Source organism: Heterocephalus glaber, unplaced genomic scaffold (genome assembly GCF_053883595.1).
Source record: "Heterocephalus glaber isolate CG9 unplaced genomic scaffold, H.glaber_assembly_v1.0 deba00001687, whole genome shotgun sequence".
In the NCBI taxonomy this organism is placed as follows: domain Eukaryota; kingdom Metazoa; phylum Chordata; class Mammalia; order Rodentia; family Bathyergidae; genus Heterocephalus; species Heterocephalus glaber.
The window spans coordinates 23,974,991-23,997,689 of NW_028258412.1; the positions used below are offsets into that span (position 1 = coordinate 23,974,991).

General features: G+C 52.7%; 1 protein-coding gene across 3 annotated transcripts in view; it reads left to right on the top strand.

Annotated features, from left to right (window-relative positions):
- The window catches only part of Tmem132b (transmembrane protein 132B), a 310,198-nt gene that overhangs the window by 111,576 nt on the left and 175,923 nt on the right, over positions 1–22,699 (top strand). For 2 of the 3 annotated variants that reach the window (XM_004843978.4, XM_087198415.1), the window contains exon 3: positions 14,571–14,717. In XM_004843978.4, the coding sequence (XP_004844035.2) occupies positions 14,571–14,717 (147 nt within the window). Of the gene's footprint in view, positions 1–14,570; positions 14,718–20,837; positions 21,470–22,699 lie in introns of those variants that run through there. The other variant, XM_021257657.2, reaches the window with a different exon arrangement.

The window sequence follows — 22,699 nt, forward strand, 5'->3', positions numbered from 1 at the left end:
TACCTTAGATAGAATACAAAATGGGCAGAAAAAAGCTGCTAAGACCCCTTGCTTGCTTTTCTGTCTCCTGCCTGCCAGCCACTGTTTCTCCTCTGTGATGCTACCCTGCCTTGGAGCCACCCGCCTGTGGACTGAAACCTCTACAAACTGTGAGATAAATAGACCTCTCCTCCCTTCACTTTGGGTGTCGGTATTTTGTCTCAGCAATGCGAAGAGTAACTAAGACAGTTTGTTACCGGGAGTGGGATGGTGCCAAGCCAATCAGTGGATTCATCTCATTGTAGCAGCTCTTAAGCTCAGCAAATGAGCTGTGAGCATTTCTCCCTCCCACCAATATTGTTTCTTCTGTAAGTACATATCACTAACACTACTGCTCAGTTAATATTTTTCTTTAAGTCAGCTTGTATTTTTTACTGAAGTAAATTTACCAAAACCAGACTTCATTGCTTTTGAAAATGGAAACCAGTATCACTTACAGTGAATGAAAGGCAACTTTTAAATATATGCAAAATAAATAATAAGGTACACAAAAACCAGCCAGGGTTGTTTACATTCAGACTTGGCAGGTGAAGACTCTGAAGTGCCTGGGTTTTGAGGCTCATTAGTTCTTTCAGTTGAAAGGGGATATTTGCAAGCACCAGAGAAGTTAAAGCCACCAGCACTCAATTGGACTTTTCTACCTGATTTAATCAAAGTGTTGAAAAAGATTAGATTTCTTATTTGATATTATATCCTTGCATAGCACCTCAAATTTTCCTCTGTGCCCCTAGGGTATCTTTCCCACATCCTGAAGACTCTCCTTTCTCCCACTTATGCCATTTTTATTTACTTTAAAGATTTTTTATTTCAAAATTTTATTTTAATTGATGGGTATAATTATATATGTCTATAAAGTTGGGAAGTTTTGATATGTGTTTACAATGTGGAATGATTAAATCAGCCTAATTAACAAATCTATCATGTCATATACCTTCATACTTGTTCTGTGTGGTGAAAACATCTGAAATCTGCTTTTTTAGTCATTTTGAAATATGTGCTATTGGATTCCTGCTTATTGTAGTCACCGTTCTGTGCAGTAGACCACCAGGAGCCTCTCTCTCCTGTCTAATGAAGCCCTGTTCCCTCTACCTGTGTCTCCCCTGCCGCACACACTCCTCCTTGGGCCCTGGAAATGCCATTCAGCTCTAGGCTGTGTGAGCTCAACCACTTTAGATGTCACATGTGACCGATCCTGTGGTATTTGTCTCTGATCCTAGCTTATTTCTTCCTTTTAAATTTTATTTTTAATTTAAAAAATCTCTGCTTCTTCTTGACAACATCAGATGAGCTGAGATACTGTGTGCGGAGTCATGAGTCAGGGAGGAGGGGACCTGTCCCTGCCTTGTGCTCCCTCGGTCTTGGCATGTGGCCCCAGCAGGACCTCACTGGCTGTTTGTTTCACATCACATCCAGGGCATGACATGGACGTGCTATGTGGAGGCACCTTGTGAACTCATTGCTGGAGTTGACCCATGCACCTTGGACTTTCTGGCCAGGGAGGCTTTTTTATCCACATGAAGTCCAGAATGTCTTAGGTCACAGGAGAACAGGTGCTGATGAAGTTTGTGTTGGATCCTTTGTAACTGTTGACCTGAGATTTCCCAGGGAAAGATGGCTTCATTACTGTGACTTTCCAGTCCTGCATAATGGAATTGTCAGCTGGAAGTGGGACCAGTTGATCTCAATGTGGTTCTACTGAGTGGCAGGGTCACAATATCATATCTTTAAGCCTCTGGAAGAAGATCAGTATCATACGCTGTTGTGGGAGATTCACTGACTTATTAATTCAACAGATGTTTGAGTATCTTGCTTTATCAGGCGTTGCTTTGGGGAAAGATGTGGTTCTCTGGTCTCAAGAAATGTACATGCTGTTAGCAGAGACGTGGTGCCTTCACTGGTGTCTTGCAGTTTACCGTGACCTTATTTTCTGGACCAAATGGGTGCTGACGTATTAGTTAATCCTGAGTGGAGCAAGGGTCCAGGTGAACCCATTGTGGGAGGGAAGTGAGGCCAGGTGGCTGCTGAGGTGGAAGAAGCCAGGCCCAAAATGATCTGGATTTGGGGCCATACTGGGGCCATTGTGTTATGAATCAGGAAGTGGCACGTGGAGAGGGTTTTGCAGCAATGCCGGCTAAAGAAAAGATGCCCAGCACATGTGTGAAAATCAGTAGATTCTGCTTGCACCAAGAAGTGTGAGGATCTGGCTAAGTTTAGCTGTGTTTGAAATCAGTGGAATGCTATGACCCATGGCTTCTTTGGGTTGCGTTCCTTCTGTATTTCTAAAGGTTGTTTCAGAAGCGACAGCCTACACTTGAGGGTCCGAGGTACAAGGAAGACAGTACCTAAGAAGGGCAGTCTGGAGACTCCTGGTGTGCATGTCCAGAGAGGCCTCTCTTCTCCAGGTGATTTGGCCTGTCTTGATTCTCACCCAGCATGTGGGAAATCACTCTGTTCATGGGAGGGTTAGGGAATTTGTTTTTCTTCTCTCCCGTTTATCACGTACTTGATCCAGGATGCTGCCTCTGGAAGCAACCCCTGGCCTCTTTCAAACCAGAGAAGGAGCTCTCGGCAACTACACCTCATGTTGTGCCCAGGATGCAGCGCCTTCTGACCCTCAGGGGCAGGAGGTCTGATGCCCTGGGGCTCCTCAGCGGGAGGCCCCTCCCAGGGGCTTCTGCTCCCTCATCATCCTAACAGCTCTCCCCCAAGATGGCGTTCTCCAGGAACACAACCACCCAAGGCCAACTTGACACAAGACACTTTAATCATTGGCCGTGAGGAACACATGAGTACACTCGCACAAACACACACGTGGGTCTGTAGTAAGCCCTTGTTTCATTCCTGCTGTGAAAAAGGACTCAGTGCCGCTCTTATAGTTGAAAGGAGGAAGAGTAACACATTAGTTAGCTACTGCTGCATAACAAATCACCGCAAAATTTAGCTACCCAAGAATTATATTTGTTAAAGCTTGTGTTTAGTTGTCCCGCAAAGCCTCATGCAGTCATAGGTGGGGCTTTTTCAGAGGTGGCTGGATCTACAGTGTGTGATTGATTCACGGTGCAATGCTAGGATTAAGGGTGCTAGGGTTAAGGGTGTGTAATTACTAAGTCCACTGATTGGTGTGGCCCCACCCTTTAAGATAAGGGACAGAAAGAGGCTGGTCTTGTCTCTTGCTTGCTTTGCTGCCTTCTGCCTGCCATGAACTGTTTTTCCCCTATAATGCCACCTGCCTTGGAGCCAGCCAATTATGGACTGAAACCTCTACAAACTGTGAGCTAAACAGACCTTTCCCCCTTTAACTTTGGGTGTCAGGTATTTTGTCTTAACAATGAGAAAGAAGTAACTAAGACAACATTTATTGGCTTGAAGTCTCACAGCATTAAGGGCTTGTGAGGATCTGCTGGGTGGTTCTGGCCAGGGGTTGCCCATGGGGGCAGCCCCTCAGATTGGGGCATGTGGGTGTTAGATTCCCACAGTCTACCTGCTCAGCCCCTCACCTGTGCTGTACCTGCCTCGTCCCTGGAGACACTTGTGTTTCCTCCCAGAGGTCTGCGTAAGGGGACACAGGTCACCCTCACGGGCTCCTTGCCCCAAGCCAGGTGGAGAAGAAGCAGAGCCCATGCCCTGCTCTCCCTGCTGACCCAAAGGGGCCACGGAAGCCACTGTGATGGCGTCTCAGGGATAGCGTGTGTGGGTGGACGCTCTGTTTGCTTTCTCCTCCCTCCTCAGCTGGTCCCATTCACAGAACCCCAGAGTCAGCCCATGCCCCCCCATCACTGTAAGAGAGCAGGAGACCGCAGGAAGGGTCACTTCCAGGTTAAAAAACCCCAGCCTGGCCAGATAGGGCCCAGAACACAAATGAATTTGATTCAAATCCTACGGATTTGACCTGAAGGTAAAGGAGATGTTTTCCACGTTTATGGGCTGAGAGACAAACCTGTTGCCTGCTGTTTGTTGTGGAAGACCCCTGAGGAGAATCAACTTAGAGAAGGTTTATTGCGGCTCATGGTTTTGGAGCAGTTGGAGACCAAGTGGCCTTGCTGCCTTGGGGCAAGGGTGGCCTATTATGGTGGCAGCTCGGAGTGGTGGCTCAAAGCTGTTCCCTTACCGGCAGGGACAAAGGAGCGGAAGAGGAAAGCTTGGGGTCCCCTTATCCCCTTTGAGGCCATGCCCCAGGCCCTCTGGCCTCCCTCTGGGCCCTGCCTCTTGAAGGTCTGACCACCTCCCAGGGGTTCCAAGCTGGACCAGGGCTTTACCTCATAGGCATTGGGGGAGACTCAGGATCCAGACCAGAGCAGAAGGAGGTTAAGATAAGTGTCAGAGTTGAGTGAGCCCTGTTTGGAGGGTTTGTGTACGAGGCCTAAAGACACTAAAATAGCGGGAGGTTACCCAGGGAGAAAGGGGCCAAACGTGACCGTGACCCCAGATCTCAGGGTGGGGGGGAGACTGTGGCCTTAGCCTTTCCTTAGCTGCCCTTAGGGAGCTTCCAGAGAACCCTTGGGGCAGGTTGGCCCACCTGGCCACCAGCCAAGAGGATGCAAAGTGCACCTGGCCAAGGCTGGCCTGACCTTCCAGGGAGGAGCTGTGGGCGGGGAGTGCAGGTTCCCAGCCCCGCTGTGGCCCTGCGTCCGTCCGCTCCCGTGACTGGGCCTGTGGGTCATTTTTCTGTAGCAGCATCACATGGCTTCATGAGGGACAGATGGAGTAACACACAAGAAAGTCCTTGCGTTTGGATGGTAATGGCGCTTCCTGGTGCCATTAATGCTGGTACCCCAGAGGGGACGGGGTGGGCAGGCCAGACTTGGTCCTGGTGACCTGAAGTCAGCTGCCAGCTCTTCTGCTACCCAGCCTGCCCTGAGGTACAAATTTGTGCTGTGGGCTCCAACACCAGCGTGGACCACAGAGCCTGCCGGTGACAGAGCAGGCAGGGGCACATGTCTCCCGAGCATCTGCCTGCGACAGAGACCAAAGCGGCCTTGACTTCCACCTTGGTTTGCTGTGTTTCTGCCTGTGTTGGATGCAGCCTGGTCGCTGCAGTCGCAGGTGCCTGCTGCATTTTGCTGTTTAAAAACCAATAAGTACATACTGAGCACCAACAAAGTGGAGGATATAATAAAAGCAGTAATGTTAATAACAGAGCCCTGGTCTCTGCTGTTAGGGGGCTCATCATTTGGGAGGACCACATGCATTTAAAAACATGCACCGGTAATTATTTCCTATTAGTTGTGATGAGTGCCGAGAACGGAGGTGTGATGAAAGAAATGGCTAATCTGGCCTGGTGCACCTGGGAAGGCTTCCTGGAGGTGTTGTTAGCCAGCTGAGAATGGAAGGACGGGCAGGAATGATCCAGATGGCTGGGGATGGGGGTGGGGCTAAAGGGCTTAGGCATAGCGGATAGGACTGTGCAGATGGCTGGAGGAGGGAATCAGGCAGCAATGCGGAAGCGAGTTTGAGGAAGGGCCTTGGTTCATGGTGGGGTTAGCAGCTACTGGGGGCCTGCAGGGAGGGGCTGCCCAGTCCGAGGAGGTGAATGGCAGAGAACAGAAGTCGAGGAACGGGGACCCCGCCGGTGCTGAGTCCCCGGAGCAGGAGAAGCCAGGGGCCCGTGGCCCCCTGCTCCGTCCTCAGCATCATCCTGTCGCCCGTCTGGCTCCCAGGTGGGTCCCACCGCCTGGGGCACAGGGAGAGATGGATGGCGAGGAGAGAGGCCAGGGCCTGCAGTGTGGCAGTGACCGTGTGGGGTCTCGAGCAGACCCCGGTCCCGCCCAGCAGCCTGGAGACTCGGGGAGGGGCTGTGAGGGACTCGGGTGTGACAGCCTCAAGGCTTATGGCTTGAGTAATGTGGTGGTCTCTTTTCAGAGGGGACAAGGGAAGCAGGGTGGTTTTGGTTTTGTTTCCAGGTGGGGGACCTCACACATTCAGTCTTTGGATATGCTCGGGCACATTCAGTTTGCTTTTGCTTTAGTCTGCAAAGAGGTGACTTCAGGTGTTCACTGCCCATGACTCTGGGACTTGGAAGAAAGCCCTGTGTTGCCAAAACAACTATGGCAGTGGCCCTGTGAAAGTGTGTGTGTGTGTGTGTGGTGTGCACACATCTGTGCTCCTGGGCAGTTGTGAGTTTCCGGGTCCTGACTGGGCTTTGTGGTCAGGAAAGAGCCCGTCCCTCAGGATGAGGCCTGAGCATCTGAGTGGAAGAAAGGGCAGGGATTCACGGTGGCTCAGAGTGCTTTGAAGTGCTGCGATGACACGATTCTTTATTAGACATTTGAGAGTCTCTATCACCAGATGTTCTTCAAATAGCAGGTTTGACGGAAAATACATTTAATTCCCTAAAAGGTCAGGCTACTCTTGAGTTATGAGTTGAATTTTCATACCTTCGCTTTGTTTATTAATATTTATTACTGAGTGATGGATGTGAAGGCAAGAGGATCTCTGTTTCCATAGATTCCTTGTATTTAATATTTGCTCTCTATACTCGCAAGGGTGGCTGAGGTATTGAAGATTCCTTTACTGTCTGTTTTCTTGCCCTTGAATTATAGGGGTTAAACTTCCTGCGTGCAGCTTCTGCCAATGTTGTGAGGATTTTTACCTGGTTCTCTGAGCAGTAGAAATGTCAGAGCCTGACTGTTTTTGTCAGGGAACTTTCAACTGCAAATAAAAGAAACCCAATTCAAGGTGGCTTAAGGGAATTACCGGCTCATATAATTGAAAAGTTCAGGGATAGATTCAGGTCTGGCTGGATCAAGACGATCAACACATGTAGCCAAAAGCAATCTCTTTCCACCTGTGGCCTCTACATTTCTGTTGCTTTCATTCTCAGGCAGGGGCTGGACGCATGCATGCTTATTGCTTTGCAGAAAGAGACCTGGGGTTGTCAATTTCTTTTTTTTCTGGTTTTTTGGGGAGGAGTCCCAGGGATCAAACTCATGACCTTGCACTTGCCAGGCAGGCATGGTGCCACTGAGCTACATCCCCGGCCCCCGGGTCCCATTTCTATGGTAAGCCAGTCAACTGTGGCTGGCTGATGGGGAATTCTGATTGGGTTGGTTTGATCACATGATTCATCCTTGGACCAATCACTGTCCAGGAGGACACAAAGCTTTGATTGGCCACACATCCCTGGATCCTTGAAGATGGGACTAGAATCAGTCTAGTCTCGGCCACTGGGCTGGCTCCCAGGAGGAAGCGGAGAATGGATGTGTTTCCCTGGTCTGTGGGTGAGGTGACCAAGGCTGGGGTGACCCTCACAATGGCTTCTCTTTGGTTCTCAGCCTGTCCTGCAAGCACTGTGGTGACACAGGGTGAGTCTTTGGGACGTCAGCACAAGGCTGGGCTGGCTAATGAAGGGGACTGCACCGGACACTCTTGCCACCCACACTGCTCCAGGGCACAATGCGTAGTGCTGATCCTATGCCAGGCTCCGAACACTCGGTGTGCAGTCCCCACTTAGTCCTGGCCGGGAGCCTGCTTCTGTCCTTCATGCTTCTCCTGTCACAGACGGGGAAACCAAGGCACCAGGCAGTGAAGCTGCAGATTAAGGCTTACACAGCTGGAGTCCAGAGCTCAGGCCAGGCACGTAGCTTAAAGCCTGTGGTCTCTTCGGGCAGCACATTTCTCCAGCACACAGTAGGGGCTTCACTTCTGCCGTGCAGTAGATGCTGCTTGGCAGACAGACCCTCAGTCACACGGCAAGGTGCCCAGGTGCGTTTGGAATCCCCATGTCCTCAGACTGTCTGCTTTCCAAATCAGAAGCATTTTTGGCTTTTAATTATTCTACATTTACTGGTCCCCGGTTCCCGTGAAACAGTACTACCTGTAATCGAGTTGCGAGAAACCCTTTTTGAGCCCTGAGAAAATATCTATCTCCCTGCCAGAGCGTTGGTCACAGGGTGTGTGTGCGCATGCGTGCGTGTGTGTGTGTGTGTGTGTGTGTGTGTGTGTGTGTTTTGGAGTGAAGGGGACAGGAAGCGGTGACACAGAAGCCTCGCTCGCGCCCTGATCCAGTGTGCCCTGAGGGAGGATGGATGCTCATGGCAGCAACCAGCCCTGCAGACAAGCGAAGTGGCCGCACATCCGTGTCCGGGTGCAGGTCCTGCAGTGCTCAGCGTTCCAACTCCTGGGCTGCGGGACTCCAGGGCCGGCATGGCTGCCCTGCCCTTGGCTATTTGGGTGACGTCTCTCAGTGGACATCTTCTGCCCTCAAAGTTCCACATTTGCAAAGCTCCCAGGGACAGATGGCACCTCACCTGCCCCCTGCCAGTATTTCTTAATCTCCTCCTGTTTGCCAGGCGGGTTCTCAGCAGCACAGCTAAAGCAGGAACGAAAACATGTGAATCCTCGTTCCTCTGGTGTTTCGGTCCTGAGGGGAGTGTGTGGGTGTCCAGGGCTAAGGAGAAGGAAGCAGGGAACTGGGGTGGAAAGTGGGGGGAGGGCTCTCAGATCGGGCCGGAGAGGCTGTGTGGGAACGCGACGGGGGCCAAATGCATCCAGGACCCACCTGACTGCAGCATCCTGGGGAGCAGCAGGCCCGGGATCCCTGAAATTTGGGTCAGAAGGAGGGTGTGGACGTGGGTCCTTCAGAGATGGAGGGACCTGTGTTGTCTTAAGCTCTGCAAGGCCAGGTGTGGCTGCAGAGCTCTGCGCACCTGCGCAGTGGTTTTGCCTGTTGAAGGGCTGCTGGGAGCTGTGCAGGGACTCTGACCCGGCTCAGTGGGAGGGGGCCCAGCAGAGGGAGCCAAGTGCGAAGGTCGGCAGGCAGAAAGCAGCCCGCTCTTTGTTGGTCTTTGTTTTTGTTTTCAGAACCGGTGGCTGAACAGGGCCTTTGCACTGATCTACACGCACAGCCCTTTATTATTTATTTATTTCGAGTCAGCGTTTCACTCAGTTGCTCAGGCTGGACTTGAACTTGTGGTCCTCCTGCCTCAGCCTCCCCGAGTGCTGGGATTATCGGCCTGTGTCACCATGCCTGGCTAGGAATGTGTTGTTTTAGGAAATCACAGTTCCACTCCTTACTCCTCTAGAATATTTCCGTACACATGGAATCTGCCTTTTAATGGGCATTGCTGTTCAAAGCTACCGTGTAAGGGTGGGATGGGGAGTTTTTCTTCAACTTGAGAATATCTGGCTGATTAAAATTAACCCCCTGAAAACAACAACATTTCATAAGAAATGTGGAGAATAAAAATAAAACAAAAGAAGAAAAAGAAAACTTGAAGGGGAACTTTGTCTTCCTCGAGAAAGGAAATGAAGATGATGACAGCCGGTTGATTTGATGTTGCGCGAAGGAAACGTCCGAGTTTAGCGAGTGCTCCTGGGTGAGTGGAACAAAGATGTGTCACCGTCGTTCGTTGGTTGTTTTCCTGCAGTTTTGTTCCTGCGCACGCCTCTCCCTTCTTGTTCCGCCCTGAATCACGGGTTGGGGGACCTCAGAAAGCATGGATTCAGCAGCAGCACCCGAGGGCCTGCTGCCCCGAGAGCCTCTTGGGCCGCTCGCCGGTCCACGCTGCCATCTTGAAATCCATCTTCCGTGCGGTCCTCTCGTCTGCACTCAGTGACTGTCAGGAAGCATCCTTGTGGGGTGACTCGAGACCCTCACTGAGTTCTGTTTGAAAATAGCTTTAGCTTTGTTTTCTCCCCCGTTTTTATTAGTATACGTGTGTGATAATAAATATAATAAATATATTCACTCGTCACGGGGAATTGGAAGATGTACGTATTGGGTCTTGATCCTTTCTACTTCCGCTTCCCCTTTCCTCATCCCCAGGCCCCTTTCCCAACTCCTCAATCTCCATTTCCTATCATCTACCATTATTTATTTATTTATTTATTTAGAGTCTAGCTATGTAGCTCAGGCTGGCCTTGAACTCACAGTGATCCTCCTGCCTCAGCCTCCTGAGTGCTGGGATTACAGGTGGTGTTCACCACTATGCCAAACTATTTTGCTCTTTAAGTTATTTATACTTTGGGTTTTCCATGTAAGAGAAACTGTGATGTGAAACCTCCTGCATCCGACTTACTTGGCAGTTACTTCACTTAACTTTATAGTTTCAAGGTGTCCATTTTCCTACAAATGCCTCAAGTTTATTCTTCTTTATGGCAGAGTAGTACTCCATTGTGTGTAATACCACATTTTCTTTATCCATTTATCTGTTGATGGACTGCTTCCAAGGTTTAGCTGTTATGAATTGTGCTGTTATAAACACGGGTGTGCATGTGTCAGTGTAATATGATGTCTTTAACTCTTTTGGGAAGATATCAAGAAGGGGAATAGCTGAGGAAAATGGGATTTCTAGTTTTAGATTTTTGAGGAATCTCCACACTAGTTTCCACAGAGGCTGTGCTAGTTTACATTTCCGCCAACAGTGTGGCAGGGCTCCTTTCTCCCTGCAGCCTTGCCGGGCATTGGTGGTTGTTTGATTTCTTACTGAAGGCCATTCTTTCTGAGGTAATAGAGAATCTCAGTGTTGTTCTAAGTCGCATTTCTCTATTGGCCGGTGGTGCTGAGCATTTCTTCATGTATTTACTTACTGGCCATCTGTACATCTTCTGAGAAGTATCTGGCCACTCCAGGCGCCCATGTTTTGATTAGACTTTTCTTTTGAGGGTCTAATTTTATTGAGTTCTTTACACGTTCTAGACATGAGTCCTTTGTCTGAGGAATCACTGGGAAAGTTTTTATGGGAGGAACTTTCTGCGAAGACACAGGAGTAGGTTTTTGGGGGTGCCCGGGATCCTGCCTGGGGCTGGGCTGCTCCATGTGTGACCGACATTGTCATGGAGTTTGTTGTTAGGAAAATGATAACAAACGCGGGTCAGTTTCTTTATCCTGGTTTCCCTCGAGCATTCCTTGTACCGATTCCCTTCTTAATCTTTTTTTTTTTTGGTACCGGGGATCAGACTTGGGTTCTTGTGCTTTAGAGGCAGGCAGTGGCACCACTGAGCTACATCCCCAGCCCTAATGATGATAATAATAATTGAGACCCCTCGGACTTGAGGGCACAGGCACTGTTTTGGTGTCAGCGCTTAGGGAGGTTATGAATTGGTGACTGTGTGCTAAGCTGCTTCTATTGTAGGCTTCGAAAATTTATGCTTTTTTCAGTCTGCTGTTTGGGGAGCACTGGGCCCGGGAATGCTTGCTGAAGCCAGCTTTGGGGAAAGAGGGTTTGGTTTCCAGACACTTCCTCTTTGCCAGGAAGTTAACCCACAGAAGTTTCCACCTCCCTTCATGATTTGGGTTGCTAATGCAGTGGGGACTCCCAGGGAGCTGCAGGAGCCAGAGGAGCCCCCATCTGCAGCAAGGCCCAGGGCAGGGGGCTCACAGTCCATGGGCACGGGTCAAGGCCCAGGGTCACCCCACAGGAACCGGCCCCAAGTCTGGTGCTGCTTCTGTTCACTCACTTGGGGTGGCTTTGGTGTGGCCCAGACACCCCAGGGGGGTTACACCAGGTGCTAAAATCCTGGCAGACTCTGGTGTCTGTGGTCAGGGCCACTGTCCCATCGGCTTCCGCCCATCGCCAGGACTCCAGGACCTGCAGCACCAGTGAGTGACATGGGATCTGAGCACCAGGGCGGCTGGGTCGGCCATGCTCCGTGGGCTCCATGCTGCTCTCAGCGCTCAGAAGAGGCCGCCGGCTGCAACAATGTCTGCCGGGATAGACAAGAGACAGAGGAGGTGTGGGGGCTTGGCACAGGGATCCCAGAATCAGCTCAGCACGGAGGACCAGGACCCTGGCCTTATTCTTAGACAAGAGTGGGAAAAAGGGGAACACAGATCCTGGGGAGACTGCACAGGGCTCCTCGTGTTTGGGCCCAGCTCAGGGGAGGTGGTGGGTCAGGTCCAGATGGGCCGGAGGGTGCTCACTGCAGACCCGGATCTGGGGTGGGTGCCTGCCGGGCAGGAAAGGTGCTGTGTGGGCCGGGCTGGGCGGGGGACCCGGGTCTGCTCCTGGGGCAGCTCTGTGACCTGTGGTCACCTGGCTGGGGGTGGGAGGCTGAGACCGGATGTGAGGACCATGCTGATGAAGGCTCTGCCGGCCACTGGTGCCCGGGAAGAACTGGGTCAGCTGTGACCACAGGCGCAGTGGACTGGGGCGCATGGCAGCGGGAGGGGGTATGCCGGTCTAGGTGGAGGGGCTGGGATGGCAGCTGGACGAACAGGGCACCTCTATTCGTGGTTCGCGTAAATTAATTCCTGGAGCATTGCCATGGCAGAAAGGGAGCTTTGTCAGGGGCAGAGTCGGCCGCGGAATGCGGTGGGAGGCTGCTCGGTGGGCAGGGAGCGGTCGGTCCGGTGGCAGTGCCCGTCGGCAGTGGTTTCTCAGGAAACAGCATGTGCACGCGGCTCCTAACCAGCACATTTGGACTCGGCCCGTTCAGACAGCCACGGAGGGCAGTGCTACCTACAGACAGAAGTAGCACGTAACCCAGCTGTAGGACTCCTTGGAATACGCCAGGGGAATGACAGTCGGCACACTGCCGGGGCCCCATGCACACCACAACAGCCAAGATATGGGGCCAGCCTGGGTGCCCGTCAACAGATGAATGGATAAAGAAAATACAGTCGGTATACGCAATGGAATATTATATGGCTGCAAAGAAGAGTGGATGTTTGTCATCTGCAGGAACATGCTGGAGCTGGAGACCATGTTGCGGGGAATTAGCCAGACTCAGAAAGACAGGGGCCACATGTTTTCCATAATGTGTAGCATCTAAAAAGATGCCATGGTAGTAGAAGGGAGAGTTATTAGACCAGAGGAGGGAAATGAGAGCCAGAAGGGAGGGTGCATAGGGAAGGTGCCGGGAGGTCTGATGGGAAATGTTAGTGGCGGGGAAACCGGGTACTTTGGAAAATTAATAGGCACCGATAACAAAAGGGCAAAAGAGCAAGCAGGGGAACAGAGGCTGGGGGGAGACCTGCAGGGGAGAGGGGAAGGCAGGGTCGTTGCCTTTCTACGGGGCCGGGACTGGGGCCTGGCCCTCCTCCCACGGTGGGCGGCAGACTCGACTCCAGGACAGTGTCCAGCCCGGCCGCTCCCCGTCCGTGCGTCTCCGACAATGGCTCCCTTCCGGGGCCTCAGCGTGCTGGGTTCTGAGCCGCCCTCTCCGGCTCACCCACTCCCGGTGGGAGTCATTTCCTTGTCCTCCGCTCTCTCACATACTTGGGATAAATCCACATAATGTAAAATTAAAAATTGCAAAGCCAACAATGCAGTGCATTTAGCACATTCTCAGGGTGCAGCCCCTGCCTCTGTAGTTCAGAAACATCCTCATGGCCCACAGAAGAAGCCAGCACTGCTTGGCCAAGCAGTCACTTCTGATCCCCCCCAAAACTCTCAGTCTGCCTTCTGCCTGTGGATTCACCTTCTGGATATCTTAGGTGAACGGCCTCTTTCAGTGTGTGACCTTTTATCCCACTTGGAATGAGGTTTCTTAGGGGCATCATTGTAGCTTATATCTAGTTCATTCCCTTTTCACGGCTGAGTAATATTCCATTGTAGGAGCATCTACCTTTTATCTATCCATTTAACAGCTGATGGGCATTGAGGTCATCTCCACCATTAGATATCATAAATAGCACTGCTAAGCTTATCATACGGTTGTTTCGGTCTCTGTCTTCAATTCTTTGGGGAATAAACCTAACAGTGGAATTGCTGGGTCACACTGGATCCAGTTCTAGGTTTAAGTTCTGAGGAACTGGTGGCCTCATATCCTCCCGCCCCCCAGAACATGAGGGCTCCCGTCTATCCCTTCCTGCTGCTTTCCAGCACTTGTCTATCTTCGGTTTTCGGTCTCGTAGTGGCTGTGTATGGTCGCTCGCCATGGCTTCCTCGTCCGTTTCCCTAATGGCGCAGGGCACATGTGTTTGCCGGCCACTTGCTCATCTTCTCTGGAGAAATGTCTGTTTCTCTGTGAGTGTGTCTGTGTGTCTCGGACACCGGGCTCCCGTGGGACAGGTGATGGGCGTCCCCATCCTGAGCCATGTCCATGCACCTGGTTTCCCACTCCCTGGCCCCGGCCGGCTCCGTCCTGGGGCTGTTGTCTCGAGGCGCCTGGCTGTGTCCTCACGGCTCTGACTGCTCCTCGCATGGCTTCCCTGCCTCTGGGGTTCTGTTTTGTTCTGAGAAAGGCGCAGAGCCTCACTGCTGGGCCCCAGCGCAGCGCCATGGGCTGCGTCAGTCGGAGGTCGCTCTCAGGGTTAGGGCTGCCTGGGCTCCAGGCTTCTCCTCCTGCCCCCCGGGATTCATCCCCGCCCAGGCGAGGGACTGTCCCACTCTGGCCTCCTCTTCCGACGCTCACCCACGCGGGCCAGCAGGAGGAAGGGCCGGAGCCACACTGACCAAACGGGGCGCCAGTGTGCTGGTTTCCAGGCCCCTGTAAAAATTCCAGGACTGTTTTTAGAGGAGCCCGCTGCCAGCCAGGGCCCGGAGGAGGGGGGCGGGCCCAGGATGCTCTCCCCAGTGACCTGCTGTGGCTCCCGATGGCGCAGACTAACGTGGTTTTCTGATGTGCATTTTACCTTCTTTCTCTCCCAGAATCAAGGCGGCGGCAGGCGTGAAGATCACAGCGGTGAGGGTCAGCAGCGAGGGCCAGTGGGCCGTGCAGGAGGAGATCGACCACGGAGACACCCAGACCACAGCCTCCCTAGCCTGCGTGGGCCGCCACCCCGACACCCCGAGCAGGTGAGCGGGTGGGTGGGTGCTGGGCCGCTGGGGGAGCCCCTCCTCTTGGCTGTCGGTGCCGGACGCCTCACTAGGCTGCCTCCCAGAAGTTACTTCCGTTTGTCTGAAGCCATCAGGGCTGTTGCCACGGTTACTGTCTGCAGCGACGAGCTGGAGGGTGAAGTGGGAGAAGGAACTATTGAAGAGCCGAGGGGACAGGGCCTCCTGGTGACACACAGGGCGGCTGCAGCCTTCCCTGTCCTCACTGCTGAGGTGTGGGGTGACTCCGCCTGGGGATCTGTGAGCCCAGGTCCGGGCCTCTGTCTCCTCCGGCTGGGGGAGCGGGTGTCACTGGGGTGATGGTTCAGGGGATCCAGGGCCAGGCAGTGGCTCTGCTTTGGCCTCCAGTCTCTAATGCCTCGAGGCCCAGAAGAGATGCTGACTCCCCGGGGCACAGAGGAAAGGTGGGTGGGTGTGGGAGATGTGGAGGAACCCGATGCGGGCTTCCCCTCGTCCCTTCCTGGGCGACCCTGGCCAGCCTGGCTGGTGCCCTCTTCCACCGGCTCCTGACGTCTCTTCCGTCGGGCTGGATGTCTCTCTGCAAAGTCCTCCTTTGCCTCCACAGCGCGTTGGGTCAGCAGCCTCCCCTGACCCAGGTTTTGCTGGGGTCTGTGTCTGTTGCTGCATGACCCCAGATCTCTAGTTAGTGTTTGCTCAGCGGCTGGCGGTCACAAGGGAGGGATTATCTGCCCCAAAGAGGCTGCTTCACAGGTGTTTTACTGTGTCCTACCACAAGAAATGGGGAGGTTGGTGGCTCTGTGGCTAATTCAGCAGCTCATCTGTGTCGCCAGGGCATTTTCTGTTTTTCTGCTCCGCTAGAGCCAGTACACCTAGATCATTCTCCAGTTTGCTTCCTCATGGTCACAAGATGGCTACAGCTGTTCCAGACCTCAGAAAGTCACCCAGAAATATCTGAAGACTGGAAGGGAGCAGGGCTTCTCTTCACGTGTCCCTTTTGGCCTGGGAAGACAACCTCTTTAATGGTCTCCATGAAGTCTTCTCCTTAGACTCATTAATAAGCAGTGGGCCTCACGCCTTTGCCCAAGAAGCAGGTGGTCTTAGTTGGACTGATTTTGAGCCATGTAGTGGGAGATGGTCTCTTTGCCCAGGAACGGGGTGGGAGGATGGGGCAGCTGGCGAGGTCCGCCACATTCCTCTCGGTGCTGGCTCACCAGGGGTTTGTCTGCTTGCCACACTGGGTCCGGTCTTAGTCACGCTCTTGTCGCTGGACACAACACCCAACACCCACAGCCTAAGGCAGGGGAGGTTTCTTTTGGCTCATGGTTTCAGTCCATGATGGGCCGACTCCAGGCAGAAACAGCTGGGTGGAAGGGCTGGGTGGAGGAGAGCTGCTTACATCATGGTGCACAGGAAGCAGAGAGAGAGAGAGAGAGAGAGAGAGAGAGAGAGAGAGAGAGAGAGAGAGAGAGAGAGAGAGAGACACACACACACACACACACACGCGCGCGCACACACACACACGACAGAGCTGGGGAGGGAGAGGAACCCTCCCAGGCCCCGCCCCTTCCAGGCCCCGCCTCCTACCCAAGCGTTTAACTGTAAACCTGTCAGTGGATTAACACGGTCCCCCATGATCCAGTCACCTCCAGATGCCCGCCTCTGAACATGTGCAGCTTTGGGGACAGGTCCTGCACTCACGAAGTGCCCCACGCACTTCATGCAGGTGGAGGCGTTCAAGCAGACGGAGCAGGGGTGTCGGTCCAACTGCTCCACTGTCTCCCCAGGCCCTGGCCCCGTCTGTGCTCTGGGTTGGCTTCCTGGAGGCAGAGGGGAGGGAGGCAGCTCCCCACATCCATCTGTGGACCTGGTCACTGCAGGGAGAAGCTGTTCTTCCCAGACGAGCCCAGCACAAGCCCTGGGGTCCGCTGTCACCGATTTTGCTTGGTGCCACTTGGATCTTGTGCCAGCCTGAACCAACCATTGGAGCCAGCCCTGAAGGCTTGGGTGGAGATAGTGGAGGGGCTCTGCGGGGGCCGTGGACGCCGATGTCCCCAACAGTGTCGCCAGCCCCGATACTGAGCTCAGTGGGCCGGGAGGCTCTCCCTGAGAGAGGGAGGTTGTGGTGGCGTCTGCCTTCTGTGCAGAGCAGATTAGTTCTGCTGAGGTATTTGACTAAGTGGTTTGTTTTAGACTGAAAGAACCGTGCACGCTCTCAAAAGCAGTCATCCCTTTGGTTTTCTGAAAATCATTTTTTGCATTTTCTTTAGAAGAGATTTTAAAAAAGGCTAGATGAGAAAAAAAAAGTCAGGCAGTTCAGTTATATAAGCAGAGTTACATAATTCCAAGACAGCCTGATCTCCTGCGTGTCTCTCTCTCTCCTCCTTCTCCTCCTCCTTCACATTTAGAGTTTGACCTCCCCGGGACTGTAACAAGGGCAGGGGTGTTACACTGGCTTGATGATTTATGCTTATCTAATATCCCTCTAAAATCCACTCCATAATCTAAATAGTGATGGCTTCTTTTTAGACTTTTTGTTGCATTATGATATCAAATGAGGTGTGAAATACAGGCTCATGGACTGGGTTTGTTGCTAACAAAGTGAATATGTGAATATATCCCTAACAAAACATCCCGCAGAAAGCTGTAATCTCCGAATTGTGACAACCTTGAGTGGAAGGAAGCTTTTAATAGAATATAATGTACAAACTGCCTGAAATTCTGAGATAAGAATTCAAAACGTGTCATGTGGAAAGACCCAGTATGCTGGTTGGGAGGGCAGAAAAGGTCTCAATTTAAAATATTTTAATGAAGACTCATTGTGAGGAAATGTGAGCAATAAAGATGAAAACCACAAGATAAAGAGTAGCACTGCCAAAAGAGGGGAGAAGAAATTAGGAAAAATAAGCAAAGCTGAAAGTGTTCCAAATGGATAGCAGAGACACAAGGAGAAAGGAAGGGAGGATGGACCGTTGCGCATGGAGACTATGTGTGGACGGGGAGAGGGAGTTGAGGAGCTGTTCCCAGGTGATTTCTGTCCTGCTGCTGGGACCCAAGCCTCAGAGAACAAGCTACCTCTTTTGCATGGTCAGGGACTGTGAGATGGAGCCACTTCTCTGCAGACACTGCAGTGGTGCAGAGGAGAGCTCCGTGGTCCACCAGGGAATGAAGACAGAAAAGCCAAAGCCCTGAAATGGATTTCTTCATAGGAATAGGCCCACCCAAGTTGGAACCCTGCTCAAGGTGAAGTCAAGGTCAAAGCCAGGTGAGATACAACCATATTTGAAAACCTGGAGACAATTTTTTGAGAATTTTCTTTGCCAACTCAAATCCAGAAAACATTATAACTGTGTTTGTCAGCTTTCCATGACTGTAACAAAAGCCTGAAGTTATCAGTTTATAAAGAGAAAAGGTTTAATTTGGCTAATGGTTTTATAGGAGTCAGTCCATGGTCAGTTGGCCCCATTTCCTTTGGGCCTGGACTGGGGTAGTGCATCACAGCAGGGGGGGGTGTGTGGTAGAGCAAAAGAAACAGGAAGTGGCTGGGGTCCCACAATCCTCTTTGAGGACACACCCCCAATGACCTCATACTTCCTACCAGGCCCGGCTTTTCAAGGCTCCACCACCTTCCAGTAGCACCAAACTGGGGGCCAGGCCTTTAACACAAGGGCCCTGGAGGACAATCCAGTTCCGAACTATAGCACTGACCAACGGAGCAGAGGCAGGGGTCACTGTTGCAACCAGTGTGAGGAACCCATTGCTCTTTGTGAAGTGCAGTCATGAACCATTAAACAAAAATAGCATTAGGGAAGAAAGTCACTGTGCCGAGTGTCACGTTACGGATTTGTGAGACGTGCACCGGGCGAAATCTGTCTGTGCCTATGGAATCGTATTCAAGTTTAAAAACGAAACAGAGGAAGAGAGACGATCCAGTGACTAGAGCGGGTCCTTTGTTTCTAAGACGTAGAAGTCACTGTTCCTTTTTGACTCTGTTTACACTAGTTCCTGTCCTTCTGTACAAGAAAACGAACACATGGGATCTTTTAGTATGTTTCTCGGGGCACTTGTGTGATTCTGCTGTCCATTCCTTATTTTATTTAAAAAATGTGTAGAAAAAAATTACATAATACTTACTGGGGCCGGATACTATGCTAAGCCATTCAGGAGAGTAATTTTTTGAGAATCAGAAGTACTGGGACCCTATGGGGTGGAGAGCTATTGCTGTTCCCATTTGACAGATGGGTAAACAAAGGCACAGCCCAGTAAGCCCCTGTCTTAGTCTCTCTCCCGTCACTGAGCCACAAACCCGACACCCACAACCTAAAGGAGGAGACGTTTATTTCGGCTCACGTGTCAGTCCATGGTCAGCGGGGTCGAAGGCAGGATGGCGAGGCAGAAGGGCCTGGTGGAGGAGAGCTGTCATGGCAGGGGGACAGGAAGCAGAGAGTGGAGGGAGGGCCTGGAGGGAGGTAGGACACCCTCCGGGCCACAGCCAGGCCCTGCCTTTTCCCACCACCTGCACCTAACAGCAAGCCGGGTGCTCTGCCTGTTCCCGTGACCTACCCACCTTCCAGACATGCAAGACTTCAGGAGCCAGTTAGACCTCGGCCATGACCCTGGCCAAGGTCTCAGAGACAGCATGCGGTCCCCGCCTTTGACCTCGGGGCCTGTGCTGTGACACTGGCCGGGGCCTGCAGAGGCGCGGCAGGTGTCCCCGGCAGGCACTCCCACGGCACCCGCTGTCGCCCCTGCCGGACTGGACGTGCGGCAGTGCCCAGTACCAGCAGCTGTGAGGCACGTGGGTGCAGGGCTCTTCCTCCAGTACCCATGCTCTGATCTCCTGGCCCTGTGGTATGACCTTCTCGGGCGTAAGAGTCGCTGTGGCGGAGGATACGTTAAGGATCTCAGGTGGCCCCGTACCCAGTGACTGTGTCCTTGTAACAGAGACACACAGAGGGGACCTGGAGGCAGGCGGAAATGGTGGGGAGCAGCCCCAGCCCTGAGACGGAGGACACCAGGAGCCACCACGAGTGGGAGGGGTGGCCCATGGATTGGCCGCATGGATTGGCCCTTGTGGGCTTCAGACCTCTGGGTTGCAGAACTGTGGAGGAATAAATGTGCATTGAGGTAAGTCATCAAGATTGAGCCTGTTGATACCACAGCCACAGGAACTCAACACACAGGACTGATGGACCCTTGAGGGGTGGGTGGAGGGCGGCTGCTCAGTCCTGGGGGCCCAGCAGCATCCAGGGAGCCCTGGGCCGGGCCCCAGGATCACCAGCATGGCCCTTCTCCGGCCATGCTCCCTGTGCAGCCAGCGCTGAGGATGACTGGAACCCGAGGCAGTAAATGGACTGTGATCAACACCAGAAGCAGCCGAAGGCAGTCGTTTGTAAACGGTTTTAGGATTGGAAAGGAATGGATGTAGAAACACCATACTTCTCCTCGGGTTGACAATGACGTTTGCCACAGGCATATGGGGACCTTCTAGCAGAAGCCACCAAGAAAGTTCCAGGCCGGGACTTCAAGGCCTCACATCTGTGTGGACCTGCACAGGTGGCTGTTTTCCAGGGTGCCGGAGGTTTGTTTTAATTCCTGCTGGAAATGGCAACAGAGCCCTCCTCAAAGAGAAGGACGACTCTTCCCACACTCCCCAAATGCGTCAGGTTTCAGGAGAAAAAGAAGTATTTTGAAAACGCACCACCTTTTATTTCTAACCAGTGGAAAGCTCTGTTGAACCCATGCTGCTGGCCAGTTTCAGCAAAAGTTCTCTTACTTCAAATGTAGAAAATTTAGCAAATACAGCTGAGCAAAATGGGGAGGACATGAGCGTCCCCAGACGTGCGATTCCAAGGTGACCATGGCTGACGTCTTGGTGAGGACGTTGTGTGGATGCATTCGCACACAGGTACAGAAATACGTTGGTTCTGGGTAAATATTAGACTCCTTTGTTTAGCTTCAAAAGCTGCTGTTTTCTGTAAAGGCAGAGTAAATTAAATGGTCCCATCTTTTCACACCGTCTCTGAAAGAGAAGCGGGCGGGGCACAGGTCAGCCATCGGTGGGATTGGTGTGGTCGCCACGCTCCCGATTTGAGCTGAGCTCCGTGGCTGCAGCAGGCCGAGCCCTGACTGCACGTCGCTGGGGCTGTCCATGGCAAGGCCCTCCGTGAGATGGAAACAGAGAGGACAGCGCCCCTCAGATCCCCACGGGCCCGTTCTCATCAAGCGCAGTTTTATTTCCACTGCAGGAATTCACTTTTTCAGTTCCCACATGAGGCCGAAATGGAACCGAGGAGTCTTCTCCCAGCACCCACCGGCGGGTGATGCCAGGGCATCCGCCAGGACAGTGGATGAAGAAATGAGCCCAGGGCAACTCGCAAAGTCCACGCTACTAGGAGTGAGTCTGCGTCCGTCCTTGCGTGTTAGTGTTTGTTTGCCAGAAACCCTTGCCATCCACAAAGTCATTTTAGCATCGTTTCATCATTTTGACATTGGTCACTGTGTGTGACCATTCTGACATCATCCTGACATCGCATCACAGTGCCAGGATTGTGAATGTCATGAACCAGACCTGTGTCTGAAGCCAGGAACCTTCCCTCAGATCCCACTCAAGGCTCTGAGTGGCCACCTGTGCCCTCCCCGGCATCCTTCCCATCAGTTCTGCAGAAATTGTCCCTGACTTGAAGGCGCACATTTAGCTCAGCGGCCGCTTCTGAGCATCAGCCCTGCACTGCACCTTTAGGCTGAGATGAGAGGTGAGCACCTGACATTGCTCCCTCTTTGGGGGAGGAGAAACCATGTCTCGGGAAGGATGCTTTGATTCCACCAAGGTCCACATCTCTCACACGGGGCATCTGTCGGCATGGCTGGGATTCCTGCAGCTCTGTGTTAACTTCTGATGCTAATTGCAGTTGGTCCTGGGCCCGGGGGATGCAGGGATCATGCGTCTTTCATGCCCAGTCACTGTTGCCCAGCACCACGCCTCCTGGCATTCACAGGTAGTGAAGAAGCATGACCGAGTGAGGGAGCACTGTAGGACACTCTTGTTTCCTTGTGGCTCTGGAGCCTGTGGAGCAGAGCTAAAACAGGGCCATGTGATGGTGCGGCAGGGCTCTGAGAGGCTGCCTGGAAGGCCTGCAGGGGTAGAATGGGGGCAGCCATGGCACGGAGGTCTGGGAAGAATGGTGTAGGCAGGGTGGAGCGCCTGTGTAAAGGCCCTGGGGTAGGTGGTCCTGCAGAGATGAGGGGAGCCTGCCTGGAAGCCCCAGGCACCTGGCCTGGTATGCAGGCATCTGTGCATCTGGGGGTGCAGGGACAGGAGCTTCGGAGCCTGCGTGGCATAGAGCCCTGTGCGTTTTGAAGAGTTTGGATTTTATTCTGAGAGGATGAGTGGCTGCTGCGGGTCTGGGGAAGATGGGAGCCACCTGACATTTTAGTCATCTTTATTTTATACTTTTTAATGTAGTTTGGTTTTTGCTGTACTGGGGATTGATCCCAGGACCTTTGCACTGAGCTACATCCCCCGTCCTTTTTTATTTTTATGTTGACTCAGGGCCTCGCTTAGTTGCTGAGTTACCCAGGCTGGCCTTGAATTTTCAATCCTCCTGCCTCAGCCTCCCAGTGTGCTGGAATTACAGGTGTGCACCGCCACACCTGGCTTCATCTCATGTTTTTCAGTGACCTGCTGCTCCTGTTGGAGCAGGGATTCTGGGAACATGGGTGGAGCTGGGGGGAGCTGTATCATCAGGGGCTCCAGTGTCATCCAGGGGGCATCATTGGAATGGAACAGGCCTTTCTCCCTGTTGCCTTGGTGATGAGAATCCCTTCGCAGTGCACACACGATGGTGCCATGCAAGAAGCTGCCTGTGAATGGAATATGTGGCAGATCGGCCGAGAAGCAAATGACCTGGCTAATGCCAGCTCGGCGGAGACACCAGTGCGCCAGGAAGGACCGCGGGGAGGTGGGATGTGGACAGAGTCTGGGA